The 17,848-nt window shown below is 39.4% G+C and overlaps 2 protein-coding genes across 7 annotated transcripts in view; one reads left to right on the top strand and one right to left on the bottom strand.

Annotated features, from left to right (window-relative positions):
- Positions 1 to 17: 17 nt before the first annotated feature.
- The window catches only part of LOC112454587 (apoptosis-resistant E3 ubiquitin protein ligase 1), a 63,374-nt gene continuing 45,543 nt past the window's right edge, over positions 18 to 17,848 (bottom strand). For 3 of the 6 annotated variants that reach the window (XM_025016074.1, XM_025016073.1, XM_025016078.1), the window contains 14 exons: positions 6,197 to 6,353; positions 5,663 to 5,868; positions 4,972 to 5,171; positions 4,439 to 4,676; positions 3,828 to 3,997; positions 3,557 to 3,737; positions 3,250 to 3,461; positions 2,883 to 3,149; positions 2,735 to 2,810; positions 2,367 to 2,656; positions 2,156 to 2,281; positions 1,790 to 1,978; positions 1,454 to 1,716; positions 18 to 1,372 (listed from right to left, as the gene is read on the bottom strand). In XM_025016074.1, the coding sequence (XP_024871842.1) occupies positions 1,270 to 1,372; positions 1,454 to 1,716; positions 1,790 to 1,978; positions 2,156 to 2,281; positions 2,367 to 2,656; positions 2,735 to 2,810; positions 2,883 to 3,149; positions 3,250 to 3,461; positions 3,557 to 3,737; positions 3,828 to 3,997; positions 4,439 to 4,676; positions 4,972 to 5,171; positions 5,663 to 5,868; positions 6,197 to 6,353 (2,678 nt within the window). In that variant the 3' untranslated portion in view covers positions 18 to 1,269. Of the gene's footprint in view, positions 1,373 to 1,453; positions 1,717 to 1,789; positions 1,979 to 2,155; positions 2,282 to 2,366; positions 2,657 to 2,734; positions 2,811 to 2,882; positions 3,150 to 3,249; positions 3,462 to 3,556; positions 3,738 to 3,827; positions 3,998 to 4,438; positions 4,677 to 4,971; positions 5,172 to 5,662; positions 5,869 to 6,196; positions 6,354 to 8,992; positions 9,227 to 10,003; positions 10,021 to 17,848 lie in introns of those variants that run through there. The other 3 variants (XM_025016077.1, XM_025016075.1, XM_025016076.1) reach the window with 2 other exon arrangements.
- Positions 6,388 to 8,619, top strand: LOC112454590 (chondroadherin-like). Its single transcript, XM_025016081.1, has 3 exons — positions 6,388 to 6,969; positions 7,269 to 7,753; positions 8,052 to 8,619. Exons 1-3 carry the CDS (start codon positions 6,867 to 6,869, stop codon positions 8,400 to 8,402), a joined length of 939 nt encoding a protein of 312 aa, XP_024871849.1. The 5' UTR covers positions 6,388 to 6,866; the 3' UTR covers positions 8,403 to 8,619.

Genomic DNA, 17,848 nt, shown 5'->3' with positions numbered 1-17,848 from the left:
TAAACGTGAATATTATATGCTTTTATAATCTATATTTTTTTTAGTTTTCTTCACGTAATGATAAACTGATAAAAATAAATTACCGTCAGTATTATTTGATGGTAGATAATCTGGCGAGGCGGTTAGTTTTTTGCTATTGCGAGGCGTAGTACGGTTTACGATTGTTGGCCATTCGTCCATTATTTTGCAACGAATAGTCTGCTATGGCGGTTACTACGTTTCATACTCTATTCCACCTCTACTTAATATAAGTACATGTCATTGCATCTTAAATAAATACGTATACCAGAATGCGATGCTCACAGTATGATCGCAGTATTTCGTTATGACTAGGTAATCATGCTTATTATATCGCGAGTATTTTGCGTCGATAAGAAATAGATGTAATACGTAGTGTCTCAGAATACAATCACATTTTGTACTTGATGTACATACTAATTAGCTTACATTACATCCGCCATCGTCGACGTTGGAAGTACCGTATAATTGCCGTGCTATTATTATGGGTGAGACAAAACGAAAAAACTAAACTAGCGCAAAGCTTTAATATCTTAGTCTCATTACTTATCGTTCTTAAGTTCTCTTAAAATCACGTATTCACGCATTATTCGACAGAATGTATTCGAATTAATACTGATTAACGGAAAGTTCAATGCTGTTAGTGATCCCTTCATCAAATGCACCAATCTCTGCACATATAATAATTACTGCAAAAAGAAAATTATTTATGCGTATTTTGATTTTTTGTATCGTACATCCTTACACAGCGACGTTAGCTACACTGTCGTTCGAGAAACGCATTGATGTAATTCTCTTTATGTTCACGTAAAATCTATCGTAAGTTTGGCTAACGCTTACGCTAAATCTCGATACAATAATATTGAGCAATTCTGATGTTGAGGTAACATTGCTCTTGTTGTTCAATATCCTTCGTTTTATAAAAACGTCGCCGCGGCTCAGTAGAAATTGCATCGTCTACATCGTCGGAAGATTAGATTATTCCTGATAGTCTTCGGCGTAAACAAAGAAAAAAGGTAATTCCAAAAATCCTAATCATCTACATATCAAAACGTGCGATAGAGTTACCCTTTTCTTCCTGATCTCGCTGTCGAAAGTTACTACGGGATAAACTCGTAATAGGATCTATTATCGAAAAAATGTGGGGTTTTTTTATCGTCGAAGACTTCACTATCGAAGAAAAAATGGATACATAAATTGATCAACAGTTCTAGTCAGACTAGAAGTTTGATAGATCCTATGGTTACCCGACTAGATCATGCCGAAACCTTCGGTGCCCTCGCTGATCGCCAACAACAACGCTCGTTCGAAATGATCGTAGCACTCGTAATCAGGTAAGCATAGTTGGTTAAAGCTGAAAAGCAACATTAATGACAAACCGATGGTCAAAGAGAAAACGGGAATATCCTAGCTGTATTCCTAGATGAGAACGTACCAGGTATGTGCCGTGGGCAAATTAGCGAACGTTGGTGCGGCTGTAATCTGAAAACGAGGACTCAATTGTTGAAATCCACCGGGTGGCAATTGGGAGCAGCCCGTGGTGAACTGGAGCAATCGTGCCATCTCCTCTTGCGTAAAATTGCTCACCGCCGTCCAGAACCAGTCGAGCACTCGGAGAAATTCCGGAGAACTTCCGTTAGCTATGTGATGCGCGCGTAAATCTGCCACGCTGTACTCGCCAGTTCCGCACAACAGCAACTGTGAAACAGATAAAGTCGTGGAATACCGCATCTTCGAATAGACTTATTTTAACAGATTAAATTTTATGCACCTCCAATTCATTTTCATCAAATATGCCTAAAAGGTTGTCGGGAATCAGTTCGTTGAGACCACGCAAGAAATGATCGACCTCGTTGCGGATGGAACTAGCAAGCCGATGCTGAGCAAGCGCATCCAAGTAACGAAGCTTCGTATCATTGGTCACTCGGACTTTGCTACCACCGGGAATTAATTCTGCCACCTACACAAAACATAAGTGTTAATCAGCTTTCAGAGTTGTGTATTAAACTTCGGCTACGCATTAAATTTAGGGATAGAACATTCGAATCTAGTAATAATAAAGTTTGATTATGTATTCTAAACGACTGTAAAACAATTATTCGGGGATTAACACCTATCAAGAAGTAACAGTATATACCTTCAACAATTGCCCATCCTTATCATATTCTTCTTCAACGAAGTACAATTCCATTTCTTCAACGTCATTCTCGAGAATATACTTCACCTTACTTAAATATAGATCAGGGTCATCTTGTTCGAAATACTAGTGCCCATAAAAAGATACAGTTGCTTTGTTATTAATTTTTTGCACTGGGATAAAAAAGAAGTTCGAAAGAAGTTTATATTACCTTGTAATGCACTCTAAGTCCTATAATTTGTGCAAGGAATGATCTGGTGAATCTCGCGCGTACTAACTGACGGTAGGAGCCGCCAAGCGCTGACTCGTAAAGACATTTGCCTACGATACGTCCGGCAAACTCATAGTGCTTCAATTTAAGATGCGACGGTCGTTTGGGATTTGGATGCACCAATGCCTGTTGCGATTCCCCAAATGATGCGAACAAACCATTCCCCGGGTCGAACAGTGCGGCGCATATCAATTCGAACCATTCACGTCGCACGCCACCCCAATCAACGCCTAACATGCGATAATGATTTTTGTAATTGTCTCGAAATTGATCTCCATAAAAGTTCCTTAAATGTAAACGAAACGTACCTTGTTCGCCTTGGAAAGTGATTTCAAAATTTCGGCACCAATCGCTCACAGAAAATCCTTTAGTAGCTTTCATAGACTTTTAACAAAAAAACACAATTAGATTTACGCGATATTCTCATGGATGTCATTAATATATTTGTATATTTACCGATTCCAAAAGCTTATCACGTTGTACTTTCATTGAGAGCTTCTCGTGATAATGTTTTTGGTGATGTTTACGGACCTCGTGATAGAAAAAATCTTGTTTGTCAGCGAATGTTTCACTACCGCCAATGTTTTTCAAGAGAAACAAAGTGAAAGTGGCGGCTATTATATCACGATACAAAGATATTAGTTCAACGGGAGGTTGACATCCGTCGTCTATCGAGAAAGGGTAGTATCCTTCGTGCTGATTAGTCGAATTTTCAAAATGGAACTACAATTTACAATTCAAAAGTAAGGAATCACAAATCCAACAGAATTAAAATTGACGAATTAAAACGTACGTAAAATTATTTTTAATGATTATACTATACCTTAGTCGAAGGACACAGTCTAAATGTTACGAGTCTCTTGGGAATAAATTTTAATAAATATTCCTTAATCGTAAGTTGCTTGGGCGAGATAAAGCAGAAGACCTTCTTTGGTTTGGAAAATCTTTCTCCCTGCATGCCCAGCAATTTTGCAACGTAACAGATATCAGGATCCTTGGACGCTACGTTATTATGCACCATTCTCGCGACAGAATCTAGTAACAAGAAGAAAATCGGAATACATAAGCTACATTATATGTATAAGAGCGTAGGAAGATGTCTGAGCTTGAAAATAAGATATTTTACATACTCTCGAGTACAATGATATCAAAATCCCCATTATGCAACTGCAATCCTGCCAAGCTAACAGTTGCATGATAACATCCGCCTTTCGGAAAACTCACTTTCAAACGAATTCGTTGGTTTGAGGAATCGTAATCGAGTTGAATACTACAGTCTACCACCGATCCTTTATCTACTAAATTACCGATCTAAAGAAAAATAAATTTAGATAGTCAATATAACTCGGATTAGTCAATAATCGTTAAGATATTTATTTGCGCGATTTTTTTTTAATTTACCTGGGTAATATCGACATTATAGCCTTCCGTAGGTTGATCTTCAGGCCCAAATATGCACAGATTGTCATATTCGTCACGTGGCTCTATTGTCATCGAATGGGCGATCCCAGCTGTACAAACGACCGTCGAACTTTGTCGTATAAAGACCGTCTTATTTGGATCTGGTGGACCTAGAGTAGACGATATACCTTACGACATGATCGTAAATAGTAACTAATTGTAAGTTTTATACAGTGTGTCTCAAATTTTGCTAATTATTGCTAATTTCCAGACTCTTCAACTAACTGTAAGTCGACTTTTGCTTAACTAAAATGCCAAGAGAGGTAATAATTTGTTAGAAATATCCTATTTTGAACAATAAATATCTCTGTACAATATTAGTCACTCAAATTATATCTATAAATTAGTGTAAAAGCTTGAACTTATGATAAATGAGAGAAATTTACTGTCGTTTGCATTTTTAAAGTTCACAATTTGAAAACTAACGACTTTTTCATATTTTTTAAGCCATCTTCTATATTCCATCAGACTGATGATTCATGAGTATATCAGTATTCTCGTTATATTATTGAGTATTATTTTACAACGCGTCATGCATCGGATATACGTACCAGGGAGAAAATTCTTAAGAAACGGGCTGCCATGAACATGACACGATCCGATAAGTACAGCTATTCGATATTGTCCCGCATGGCGGACAGTAAACTTTACTACTGCAGTATTTGCAGCTAAGGGGTCGGTGCCTCCCAGTTCTATTAGCGTAGCTACTCTGCGCGTATCCTCCGTTACCTCCACGATCAAATTGTCCTTGTCACATATCGGGTACGGCTGACCGTTGCGCTGATAAAACTACAAACAGATAGTCTTACGTCTAACAAAAGTGACGTCTAAATGATGAGCTCTTATGAACTATTATTTTACGTGTGTTTAGCTTTACTGAAAATGACATCTCTCGAATAAATAAATTATATACATGTATAAATATTTGAAGGCTTAATTGATTGTCATCTAAAACGGCATAAGTTTACATCTTGCGGCTACCTATTTCCCCATGCATATTTCGTTCAGTCGTTCTGGCGGAAATTACCGCATCTAAATATAAATATCCACGAGAAGGTTCTGGCGGCGCAATCGTTTTACTCACTTTGACCGTAAAAGTCATCGTTTCGCCGACCAGCTGAGGCTCTTCCCACTCGAAATGAACGCGGCAGTTACTCGGCAATAAATATTTCCCTGTGACGTACTGCAGAAGAGAGTGTTTCGCTTCGGGTGCCAGAGCGGGCTGCGTCATAGCAGCCAGGGTAACCAGCCCTGCCACCGACACGGAAACTACCAACATACCGCCTGGCGAATATAAGGAGTTATTTGTTAGTTCTGGGCGTTTAATTAACGACCTCCCGATAATCACCCATAAGGGAGAAGGTTTAATAAAAATAATGAAAAATCGCGTGAATAGAGAACCGACTTTTAATGCTATCATCTGGCATATGCTATTTTAATTCCGTAAGTAATACTGCGCACTAAACTATTGAGCTGATAGTTAATAAAAATTGCATTGATAGTATAGTTGATAAAAATTAATAAATAAAATTTTTATTATTTTATTTTATTATTTTTCTTTATTCATAGATGTTTGCCTTTTTGGGAATCATTCCTATCTCAGTCATCTCCTTTTCTCAAAATTATCTTATGTCTGTTTTCACAGCAAAATTATGTTTAAAAAATTGATTCTAGAGCTCTCTTTCATTTCTTGAAGATATTCGTTGCCTTTCTTTCCCTTTCGTTCCGTAGAAAGAATTTCATTTCACGGAAATAGAGAGAACGTGGACTCGTACCCCATGTCCATGCATCCTGATGTTGGCTGTTCTTTACAACCGCACTCCACAGATCCGCTTTGAGAGTTTCTAAATCTTCCTTTGAAGTAGGTAACGTCTGCCTAGCCTGGGTCCACCGTGGTAGATCCTTCCCAAGGACTGTCCGTGCTGAATTGTCCTCCACCCAGTATACATCCTCCAGGGACATAACGTCGAATTGCATCAACCTGGCAAAGTACATCTTCAACGTATACGCTAAAAGTATACCTAGCATCCTAGCACACAAAGTGTATTTTCGCAATCTTTTTAAAGATTTATTTATATTGAACAACAATCTGTGAATGGCAATTGCTTATTTACGCGAAGAAAAAAACGAACGAGCGGAAAAGAGAAGATAATTATTATTAGACCTCCCTAAATGCAATAACACGAATCGGTCGATATAATTGCTAATTATGTAATGCAACCAAGTGTAAAGAACCAACGGAAGTCCGACGGTTGATATCGATCTGTTGTTGAGTTTTTCATATTTATGTTAAGTATCTTTTTTCTTACTTTTGATAGTAATTATGTAGGCCATGGTCCATCAGCCATTGACGTAGGACCAGTCTCTGTTGCAGTAAACGCGCAGCGCGCTGCAGACGTTCCTCATCTTGCGCCGGCAGCTCGGGTAGCGCATCCACCTCGCCGCAACTCGCGAGGGTCGAGATGCCTGTCACAAAAGAAAAACAATCACACATCCACATTCGTTTGGCGAATTAGCCTGAGACGAAAGAATGAAACAAACGAGATAAAAACGAGAAACTAAGACTTTAAGGCACTTTCTTGAATTCGCATTCTTTCTTCGAGAAGAGATAAAAGATATTTTTTTGTTACAAGACACGCTTTATATGCAAACAACTTTCATCATACTTTTCAGCACATAAAGTAGGAGTATAAAATAGGATTTAACACGTAAATTACGATTGTTTTCTAAGGCTGATTTTTTATGGCGTTCCATCGGAAGATGCCTCGTCAATTTTAATGATATATTTTTATAATCAGCGGAACACGATGAACGGCATCCGAAGTATTTGCGTAACAATTGTTTCACCGATAGCGTGGTATCATTGATAGAGAACGGGAAGCGTCGGCTGCGATAATTCGACCACGGAGAAACTACTGCTCGCTTATTCACATATCTGTTCTCGGTTAACAGTCAGTTGTAAAATCTGTCATAGGCAGAATGCGTTTCGAGATGTGCCGCGTCTCGCTTTTCGTTCTTGTTTGCGTTTCTGTCTTCGTAGACAACGCAATCGCGGCGTGCACCACCAGCAGAAACGAGAATGGTGAGACAATATCCCTATAATATTTTTCACGAGAGCCCTGCATTCCCTCGTCTATTCTTCAGGATCTCTTTCAGTTTTCTCTTATTCTCTAATTTAGCACGTGAAAGTGCTTGAAAGTCGTTCGTTTTATTCTAGAATAAATTGTAAATTGCGTAGACCGATAAAATGTAAAGCAATATGTAAGATGATAAAAAAATAATTAATCACACTTAACCGATCTCATTTAACCGATCTCTTGCGTTGCTATTACTACAATTTTTTCATAAATATTATTAAATATCCTGTTTAATTATGCTTAGGATTTGGCGAGCGTCTAAAATGTTCCAATGTGACGTTAAACACCGTCCAAGTTTTCGGCGGGCTGGACGTGAGCGACATCATGATCTTCCAATCGCGGATAGAAAATATTCCCGATCGGTCGTTCCTGAGATACAGTAAAGACTTAATCTCTCTGAGTATGCACGACTGCGGCATCAAGGAAATTTCCGGCTACGCATTCGGCAGTCTGAAAAAGTTGAAGAAGCTCAGTCTGCCGTACAACTACATCGCGTCGGTGAGAGATCAGTGGTTCGTCGATTTGACGTCTCTAGAGCAACTGGATTTGTCGTACAATCTCATCACGTCGATCGAGCCCACGGTCTTCGAGAAATTGCGAGGTCTCAAATGGCTCGACGTCAGGGAGAACCGTTTGACGTGTCTGGAACCGGTCCAGCTTGTACCGATGGCCGGCCTCGAGAAGCTCCGCTTCTCCGGAAATCCCCTCACCTTCCGGTGCCGCGGCACGGTGAGCGCATTGCATTTTTCGTCATCGAGAAAATACTGTCGTTCGAACGAGCATTATAACGGAACGAGCGCAACGGCGGCGAGGATCGAGTTTCATAATTTGATTTGAATCGAGAATATCTGTGTATAATATGGAAGCAAAATGCGTGGAGACGTTAATGTCTCATCCTCTTTCGCTGTTCGCGATATCTAAGCGGATGCTGAAATTCCGTTTTGACGCTCGTGTTATCGATCTGACAGCTTCGTTATAATAAAACAATATTTCGGAAATAGCTTCAAGTCTAAACTTCACATTGTAGTTGACGTTGTGGTTGCGAGACCTGGGCATAAATTACAAAATTGAGCAACGCGGGGAGGAAAACTGGCTGGATGATATATTATGGCTCTGCGCCGCAGACGATGTCAAGATAGCCGAGTCTGAAGTTTTCATGAAGGAATGTGTCGTCCTGAATCTATTCAATCAACTTCGTACCGGGTTGACTACGGCCGAATCCTTTCCCCTATCCATTCCTCAGGAATGCACATACGCGAGAAACAAACTCACGCAATGTATCGCTGCGGATCGCAGACATGGCAGGGAAGTTGTTACTAATGGACACGTCGTAAGAAAACTGTTAAGGCAGTTGAGAGAATCGAAGTCAGCCGTATAACGCAACAGATATATCAATTTTATGTTAATCCTAAAAACTACTCTCATAATTGGTAGCTTAAAAAAATTTATATAGTCGCCGAGTATGAATAAAGCTTCATATAAAAATGTTTCAGACACATGAAGTGAATACTTTTCTATTTTACTAAATTATTTTATATTTTATCTCTCCCACGTATAAATAAATGTCTTGTCAAGGAAAATGTTTCACTTGTCAAGTTGTCTATCTGATCTATCATAATGATTAATCTGCAAAAGTATAAAAAAGAGGGAGAAGAAAAACGCTAACTAGAGCACTTGTTTTTGTGAAAACATCATTTTCCAAAATTGCCATTACTTCAGACTTGTAGTTAATTACGAGTGAGCGTAAAAAATGTATAAAAAATTGTCGATCTAAGGAACATTGAAGTATCACAATAATTCCGAAATTGTAGGGTTAATTCGCTATGTTTTCTGTATATGCGCAGGTCTGACGTATTTATTACAGCACATACGTCAGCGCAAATTATGCAACGCGGTATCAAATGGTTTATGCTGACTCTCGCGATTCGCATCAGACATTCGTCCTCAGTAAGTAGAGTAGTTACTCACCGGAGGATGCGCTCCCGCTGGGCCGCAACGACATGCCGATGGATGATATTTCGCCGGCAAGGAAATCTTTGTTTTCGCGTTGTCCATTTCGGCAGCCGGGATTGTCCGGCATAATTTCTTTCTGTCTCTCTCACTCTTTTTCTCTTTCTCGATGCCTTTTCGTAGCTTTATGGTCGCTCTTAACGGCACATTGTCCCGCTCACCGTTGTCGCATCGGTGTCGATTCCCGCATCTCTTCGGAAGATTTCGTTATTCGTTCAGTCGAAATACACTACGTGTATTTGGAGTGCATCGGCGACAGCAAATGCGGGTGTATGGTGAATGATAAGAGATCGCGTTCCGCGATACACTACCTCTAGATTGCGCGCGGTTAAATTTCGTCGCGGAAATACGACCGCTCGTTACTTCACGGAATCGCGGCCAAGTTAGACAGACATTCGGAGGTACTGAGAAACGAGCGTAATTACGACGTGTATTCGTGTACTGGTGTGACATTAGACAGCGGAAATCTGGTTATTAATTTGACCATTTTCCTCAGAATTTGCTAGACTCTCATAGAGATTAACATGAATTTGAAGTAGATTAAAGTTGCAATTAAACTATTGATTTAATGCATTATATATATAATATTTTTCTCATATAGAATATTATGTTTGAAATTAGCAGAACTGTATTATCGTATAATTACACGAGAAACGTATGTGAATGAATATTTATCCTGAAAGAACAATCGGAGCTCGTCTCTCATTGAAATGAGAAAAAGTGATATAAGCTCAATGTGCATTGGAGAATTAAACGATGAACATCATTAAGTTTTTCAATCGCGTACGTGCCGCCTTTGTGCGACACAAAGCACTGAAATTACATCGCCGGAACATACGCGAAGGTGCAGGGTGCGCATTTGCGAAACAAAAAAAAAAGAGAGATCGGGTAACTTAATCTACGTCGGGAAGACAAAGGGCGTTTATGTTTTCGTTGAGAATTAATTCAACGATGGAAAACATTAATCACCTTTTCGTGTCGAACAATGGCTGCCTCCGGTACGTTTGCGAATGAAAGAATAGACGGGGTGGAGCGCAATTAATTTCAATTATTCGTGGCGATTCGCGAGTACGGATGCAGGTGGAAGCAAATAGAGGTGAGACAAGCCGCTGCGAACGAGACAAAGCCAATGAAGTCGGACGGATGAACATTAATTAGCAATTTGTAAATGGATCACCGGAAATAATCGATTCTATGTGCGATTCTACACAGGACACAGAATGTAGATAAATTTCTATAAAATTGATCCAATTGTGAGTTTCAACAAACAAAACCTCGAATGTTCAATTGTGTGTAGAAACATTTGAACATTGGCACATCGTTCGATTATTCTTATAATTCTTAAATCATCATTTTTTATATGGGCAATTAAGAAAACAATTAAAAATTGTAGCCAGATAGGCGAAAGGATTAGAAACCAGCACCATGTAACACTTGCTACTCATAATCTGTTGGAATAGCACGTATTATAATTCATCGTCGACATCTAGTCTTTAATTAAAGGCTCATTGTAATCTCACAGAATAGCAGGAATGGATTTATGAAATAAGTACAATCGGTGGAACAGTGGGTGAAGAGCGCGATGTCCAAACTTCACGAGAATTTAAATCCTTAAAGTTTTATCATTTAATTTAGAAAGTCGATTGCAAGCCGTGTAAAAGTTTCAGACGCTCGTGCCGTTTTTTACAGACTTTGCTTCAGTTCTTCTGTCACATACAGTACAACTACATGCAGTAAGATAGTAACTGCAAGCAAAAATTCTATTTAATTTTATTTATCGATAATCGCAATTTAAACAAGTAATAATAAATAGGACAAAACAAACAAACAATATATGTATGTATGTCGACAAATACGCATTACGTATTTAGTTTAGTATAATTTATAATAATTTTATACAGACCATTTTGACTGTTAAAATATGTGTATTTAATAGAGTAGAATGTGCAATCTCAAATTCCTATAAGGAGTCAGTTTTTGTTTTAAGTTTTAGTCAAATCGTTTTGAAGATAATCGACTGACCAGTTTCTGTAAATCTAAACGCATAAGATACTCCCAACGGTCTAATAAACGATTTAATATTAAGGACCGCATTGCGATGGAATGGGGACGCGATCCTCGTTCAATCACGGTGACCATACATTACTATAAATTAAGTATTTTCGAAAGGGGGTCAAGAGTCCACCCGAGGTCACAGCGGGGTTATCGCATTCACATTTTCCGCACACTTCTCGTTTTCTGCGCAAAATTGATCGCTTAATGTTATATAGTTGCGGAGAAAGCGTTCCGCGCGAGCAAAATTCTGTATGAATACCCAGGTAGCAGACAGTCGTCATAATGACGTGATTCTTACGTCATTTTATGACGTATGTTACGTCATTTATTCCTAAAGTTTAACGTAAAAATGACGTATTTTTCACGGTCCTAAGTCACATCCCAACGACGTCATTTTCTGACGTTTTATTGACGGCAAAAATAGGTCCAATGTACGACATACCGGTTTCTAGAAATGTTTTTTATGAAATTAAAATTTTAAAATGTCTACTTGATAAACGTTTATAAAAAAAGTTCTTTTTCTTTATCTAAGAAAAAAAAAGTTTTTTAACTGTTCCGTTAACATGCCATGTGCGTATAGCCGCTCTCAAGGCGGTCACCCATCCTAGTATGTACAGTACCGCGTCCGAGTCGCTTGACTTCGATGATCCAGTGGACAGTGACGATCTTCTCACCCTGATGCTTCCTTATTAACTGTACTTGTCTATAACAGGTACATCTTTAAGTGGTCAAAAATCTTGTAATGATATCTTCTTAATAGTTATAACACTGCATGAAATAGTTATCATAAAACTATAATTACACACGCAACTAGATCCACTTATACCATAAATTCATAACGTCAATCATAAAGTTACGAAACACTTTATAAATGTAGGAATATTCCTGTGAAAAATATGTCATTTTTACGTCAAACTTTAGGAGTAAATGACGTAACATGCGTCATAAAATGACGTAAGAATCACGTCATTATGACGACTGTCTGCTACCTGGGTAGTCAATTAAACGTCTATATAATGTCATTTTACAAAGTCTTTTTGACGTATTAAAACATGACGTTAAATATACGTCACTTAATCGACGAATGACGTTACTGACCAATTATGACCAAATATTGACGTCAAAATGACGAGTGCTTGCTACCTGGGATAGATAAAAAGTATACGGAACGGGCTAGCAAGACTGGGATGTACATCTTGGAGTGCAATCGGTTCTTCAAGGATGAATACAATTTTTGCCACCAAAATGTTTAACGTCGCTATGCATATAAATGTTTAACCTTACTACATATTTAATGTAATGATCCCGATGATAGATGACTGATCGAGATGATAGATGTCTTATGGTAATGCAAACGGTATGTGTATTCCGTAAAATGAAAAATTGTAATGTAGTCTCATCGATTTCCGATATTCGTAATATCGTACAATACAACCGTATCTCGCACGTGCTTAATAGCGCGGTATATCAGAGTTGTTCTGATAGCTGTAGGTAATATTAATAGGTGCCGGATTAATCTAGGAGGCTACGAGGGGATTGTGAAGATTAAACAAACGCAATCGGAAAAAGAAAAACTACGCACTGCATATATATTCGCATAACTAGAATTCTCCGAGGACATAAGTAATGTGATTTTGTAATGTGTTATTATGCGCGAGTATAGGTACTGTCTGGCGACTTGTAGAAAGTTTAACGGCGTTATAAAGCTCGAGCGTCAATACCCCGCTAGCAATAAACTCCGATCCTTGAAATATTTAAACTTCGATGTATAACAGGATTGTAAAGACCGTAATGTCGAATGGCGTATAAAACGTTTAATAGTCGCGGGTATTGACACCGTAAAAAAGGATCGAATTGATGGTCACAAAGACTGTTTTTTTTTAAACGCTTTATTTCTTCCAATACAATAACGTTTCAAATTCAATAAAAAATATTTTCCCCGTAACGCTAACGCATACAGTAAAATAACCCGATGGTCTTGACTGTAAAATTGAAGCTTTCATACTTTTTATGGGAGATCACCGTCACACGATTTTGCGAGCGTTGATTTTTCCTCACGATAAGTGACTGGCTTCTACGACTGGAGTCAGGCTAATTTATAATCTGCTTTAACAGATAAGATGCTTTCAAGACCGTAATTCGCGGATTTATGGTTGAAAGACTTCGATCACGTATGTAGATGCTTCGGAAAGGATATCGCGAATTTTATCACGGTAAAGCGAAAAAAGTTGTGTCACAATGATTCAACGGAATTTTATTCGCGAGATGCTGGTTCGGTCTCGCCGGGTGCATCTTATGAAGAGAGGCTCATATTTTTCCGTGTACCATCGCGCTGCCGGCGAAAATAACTTCCGGGCTAGGACAAAGGCAGAAGTCGTGCAGCAATCTCGACGGGGACTCTTGACCTTTTCGAACGGATATCCTTCCGACGGTATTTTGTGCTAACGATCCTTTCGTCGCTCGTGCAGCGAAGGGCGAGGAAAACCGGGGCAATATGTATGTCACATATTGCTCATGATTATGCATGCGAGAGGCTCGCACTGGCGCGCGAAGATAGGGCAGATCGATCGCGGGTTTTCCGCGCTTGTTTTTGTCCATCACGCGCGATTGCGACCGGTAATTATAAAATTTCATTTTCTCGCAAAATTTATGTCGCGCAATGTCGTTGGGATACGCGCGATGCTTGACTTTCTCCGATGAAAACGTTTCCTGCAAAATTTTTCACCCAAAATTATGCTGTCGCGATATTAACAGGCTAATATATTTAACTCGCTTGCATCAAATAAATTTGTTTAATTTGATTAATGTTCAATCCTTTTTTATAAATGTCGCGGGCATTATTTCACAGGGCACAATGCACGTAAATCTACATTTTAATAAAGCAATAAACTCTCTGTCAACTTTGGATGCATACAATTTAAAAAAGTGTCAAGTGTATAGCTGCATATATGTATACCCTTCTTGCGGTACGCGAGCGGTACATGTTTTTCTGTGTCTTTCATTAATATTTGCATCCCCCGCATCGTCGCAGACAAGAAAAAAATTAACAAGAAAAACACGTCCCACGCTTTATTTTACACTGCGCGTTCGCGCAGTGTCCCATCGGTATTTGACAGCGCTTATAAACAATATCGTTGCCGCGATAACGGGGAAAAAACATGTTTTCTGTTTTCCCGAATGACGTTATTACTCTTTTCGCGATACTCGTGAGCCCGCAAATCGACTGGATTCATTGCATTCATTTCACATCGACGTCGTGCGAAATACAAAAGATCTGTCGTTTTTTAACACACGGAAGCGGAAACTTACACTAACGTGTAACCAAGTTCGGAGAGATGGCTTGCGATCGTTCGAACCATTTCCTAAATTTACGTACGTTTCCACGTCATTTCGCGGAGATGTTCCGCGAGAATTCGACTTGAACTATGTAAGTAATTTCTACTTGTCGGTTCATGATTGCGTCCGCAACTTTCTAGAGCGATGCGTTTGGAGAGGCATGGCTCGCGAATACAGCATTCGATAAAATGATAGCAGGCCAGTCTCGCATAAGTAAGGATAATACAACAGCGACTCCAACTAATTGGAAACTCTGTCACAGAGGATACTCTCTCGAGTTATGCAATTATGCGGAGCACAATGCAGAGTTTCCCTACACGACCGCATTCAATTAGTTGCGTTTTATTCCCCGGAGTGTAATCGTCCGAGCTCTCGCGTAGTCGCGGCGGACATTGGTCTACGGAGCGCGAAACAACGTCCTTTTTACGACGGTGAATTATTATGTCGGTGTAGAGAACCATCGTGCCTCGGGGAATAAAAAAAGCATTAAAAAAACATTTGTTCTCAACATATTTCGCACAAAAGATGACACGTAACACAGTCGACAAATTTTGTAATACAGTTGAATTTTTTGTAGAGACAACGTAAAATTTTTTCATCGATCAAACGGAATATATTCGGTAAACCTTAAAACGCCGCGCAATGGCGAATAGTCTTATTCCATGGAAGAGACACATCGATCGATGATATGTTCCATTCAACGCGTTAAAAATGATTTTACGTTTCGCTGCGCTTTGATAATTCGCCCCTGTTTGCCATTTATCTCAAACGGAAAGCCGGATGAAAATGGATAAACGTGCATCCGCGAGCTGCATAATCCCTGTGCGTTGGTTTTGCAATAATCCGTAGTACCAGTTATCTTCTAGTTTTGTTCGCATTAATCCGGTTTTGAATACACAAGTGGTACGGAAAATGCGGAGCTCACAAACAGATATTTCCACGTGGTTGGGGTGCGGTTGATAATAATCGTTTACTTATACCTGTCCTTTTTCTTGTAAGTAGATCAAGGTGTATCGCGAAGAACGATTTCATAATACGATCACACGTTACAGCTAAACTCTCGCACATGTTCAGATTACTCGCTGCGGAATATTACCGTGTCTAATCGTCGAAAATTTTGTCGTGCGATTTCGCGCCGATAACGATTTTCCAGTAACTATCGCGCCGAGGCAATTAACAGGCTCATGCATTTAGATGATACTTGGCGGTAGGAAGGACGTAGTGTTAAATCACACGGACTCTCGGATCGGATTTAATTTGCAATTCTCTATACTGTGTAATCAGGCTCGGCAAAATGGCTTCCAGCCACTTGAATCCATACCCCGCACTCGCGTATACTTTCCGCACCATTTCGCCGAGGTATTACTGGAAAATTCGACTTACTGCCGCCAGCAACTTCTACGTGTGATTGGCGATTGCATGAAAATAATCTTCATGTTTATGAAGATTTCGCGTGGCGATCGAGTTACCCGCGTGTCGAGCATGAAAGACGTTTTAATTTAGCTCGAAAAATGTTCTTAGCGATAATGTGTGATAAACAATTATAAAATGTCAAAAGATTAAAATGATCTGTATATAATATTACAATTAAAATAAATATATTTATAAAAAAATAAAAATTGCTAATTATTAGTTTATGCCAATTTGATTTCTATCGTATTTGTCACAATGTCACATTTTTTCTTTGGCAAACTTGCTGTGCTTACATAAAAAACGTGGCAATCGACAATCTCTCGCTCTAATGCTTTTGCGTCGTACCTTTCTGGCGATTAAGATTACGGGCCGATATAAGTGTCAGAAATTCTTTATGTAGCCTAAAGAGCTTTCCGGCGCGGTAAGTTTGAAGGTTGAGGTCATTCGGGGGACGGTCGATACTTTTCCCTCCATCTATACGCTCACATGTAACATCGCGTGTAACATTCGGAAAATCGATCTCGCGTGCGGCACAACGAAGCGCATTATCCCTTATATCCCTTAATTCGAGCTTGCGTTCTGATTAACCGGCCAGTACCTGACGTTATCTTGGCCGCGCGGTCGAAGGTAATTGCTGAGAAAGTTCTCGAGCCAGGTAAAATGTGTTTTGCGCTTATGCGCTTTGCGACCGCGACGGAAGGAAAACAATTACGTTGCCGCGAACGCTTCAACTCGAAATAGTTTTTCGTTTCTTCGTCTCGAATACATCAGACGGAGAAACTCACTGGCAAGATAACAAACGCGAGGCGAGGCACGGGAGCGGATTATACGTTTTTCGCCGCAATGCCGAGTTTTCGGAGGATCGATCTCGTTCGTTTGTAAAGCGTTAATCTACATCACAAACTCGTTGCCCGCGAAAGCTTTCTTCGGCTCGTTACCCGCGTATAATGTAAGCGCATACATCACAATGAGAATGCTTTCGCATAAATTCACGGCACCGACAATGAGGAAGATGACGGGGAACGTGATCCAATTGGACACGGTGCGGCCGCTATTGTAACGGATACGGTACCAGTCCTAGTTTTCAGCGTTAATTCTACGTTCGACCTCGAAAATAACAGTAAATTATATTGCAACTAATTGCGTTCTAAGTTAATAATAGTAACTGCAGAGGCATACCAGATTCCGCATTAATTATCGTAACAAGCAGCTATATATCCAACATACGTATACGTGTGTCACGTTAAGTTCACTCGACATTATTCTGATAGAATTATTTAGAGTTGAAATTGTGCACTTACAATCATACCACTGTAACATCAATTTTAAGAATATTATATATTATTGTGTTGCATTCTTGTACGTAAAAAATATTACATTTAGGAATCAATGCATACATATATGTAAGAATCGTAAAAAATTCTAGTAAAATAGGCAAAATCCTGGCAGTGGAGAGTTTCGCTACGTCGTGCCAAGATAATCAAGGGTTAACCACACGAATGGTGAACCATCTCCGCGACATTCCGTTGCGGATGCACCGTCGTTTAAGTCTAATAAAATCGCAACGACCACCAAGTTTTCTTATAACGCGGAGTTGACGTTTTTTTTTCTATGGCATATCTCGAGCTGAAAAAATATAGACTTCGACGAGAAGTTGACGACAACGATGACGTCAAGTCATTCGACACCCGAAACGATATCTCTTTTCTCCTCCTCTACTTTCTAAGTTTCGTCTCCAGCCGTGCATAGATCCACCACTGTCGGTGCCATCTCGCATTGAATTTAACATGGAAATTCGGAAACTTCGGCGTTTCTCCCGAAGTAAAACCACCGATTGCATTATTTCGTACTCAAGAACTTTCATCGTAACTTAAATACGGTCCATATATCAGAAACAATAAAAGCATTAGCTGTTTCCTTTCAACGAAATTTTATATGTGCAAGGTTCCTTCTACTATCGAAGACGAGTCGCGGCGCGAATTAAGTGTTGCCTTAAGTGGATCGTAAAAA

This window comes from Temnothorax curvispinosus, unplaced genomic scaffold (assembly GCF_003070985.1).
Source record: "Temnothorax curvispinosus isolate PA1 unplaced genomic scaffold, ASM307098v1 QBEX01005133.1, whole genome shotgun sequence".
NCBI lineage: Eukaryota > Metazoa > Arthropoda > Insecta > Hymenoptera > Formicidae > Temnothorax > Temnothorax curvispinosus.
Note: the sequence above shows the minus strand (reverse complement) of the source record. Positions and strands in the feature narration are given on the sequence as shown.

Bases quoted from the DNA above. Each gene is read 5' to 3' on its own strand.
- LOC112454590 (XM_025016081.1), top strand. From the start codon at position 6,867: ATGCGTTTCGAGATGTGCCGCGTCTCGCTTTTCGTTCTTGTTTGCGTT. The intron at 6,970-7,268 runs GTGAGACAATAT...AATTATGCTTAG, and splicing joins CACCAGCAGAAACGAGAATG to GATTTGGCGAGCGTCTAAAA. The intron at 7,754-8,051 runs GTGAGCGCATTG...TTCACATTGTAG, and splicing joins CCTTCCGGTGCCGCGGCACG to TTGACGTTGTGGTTGCGAGA.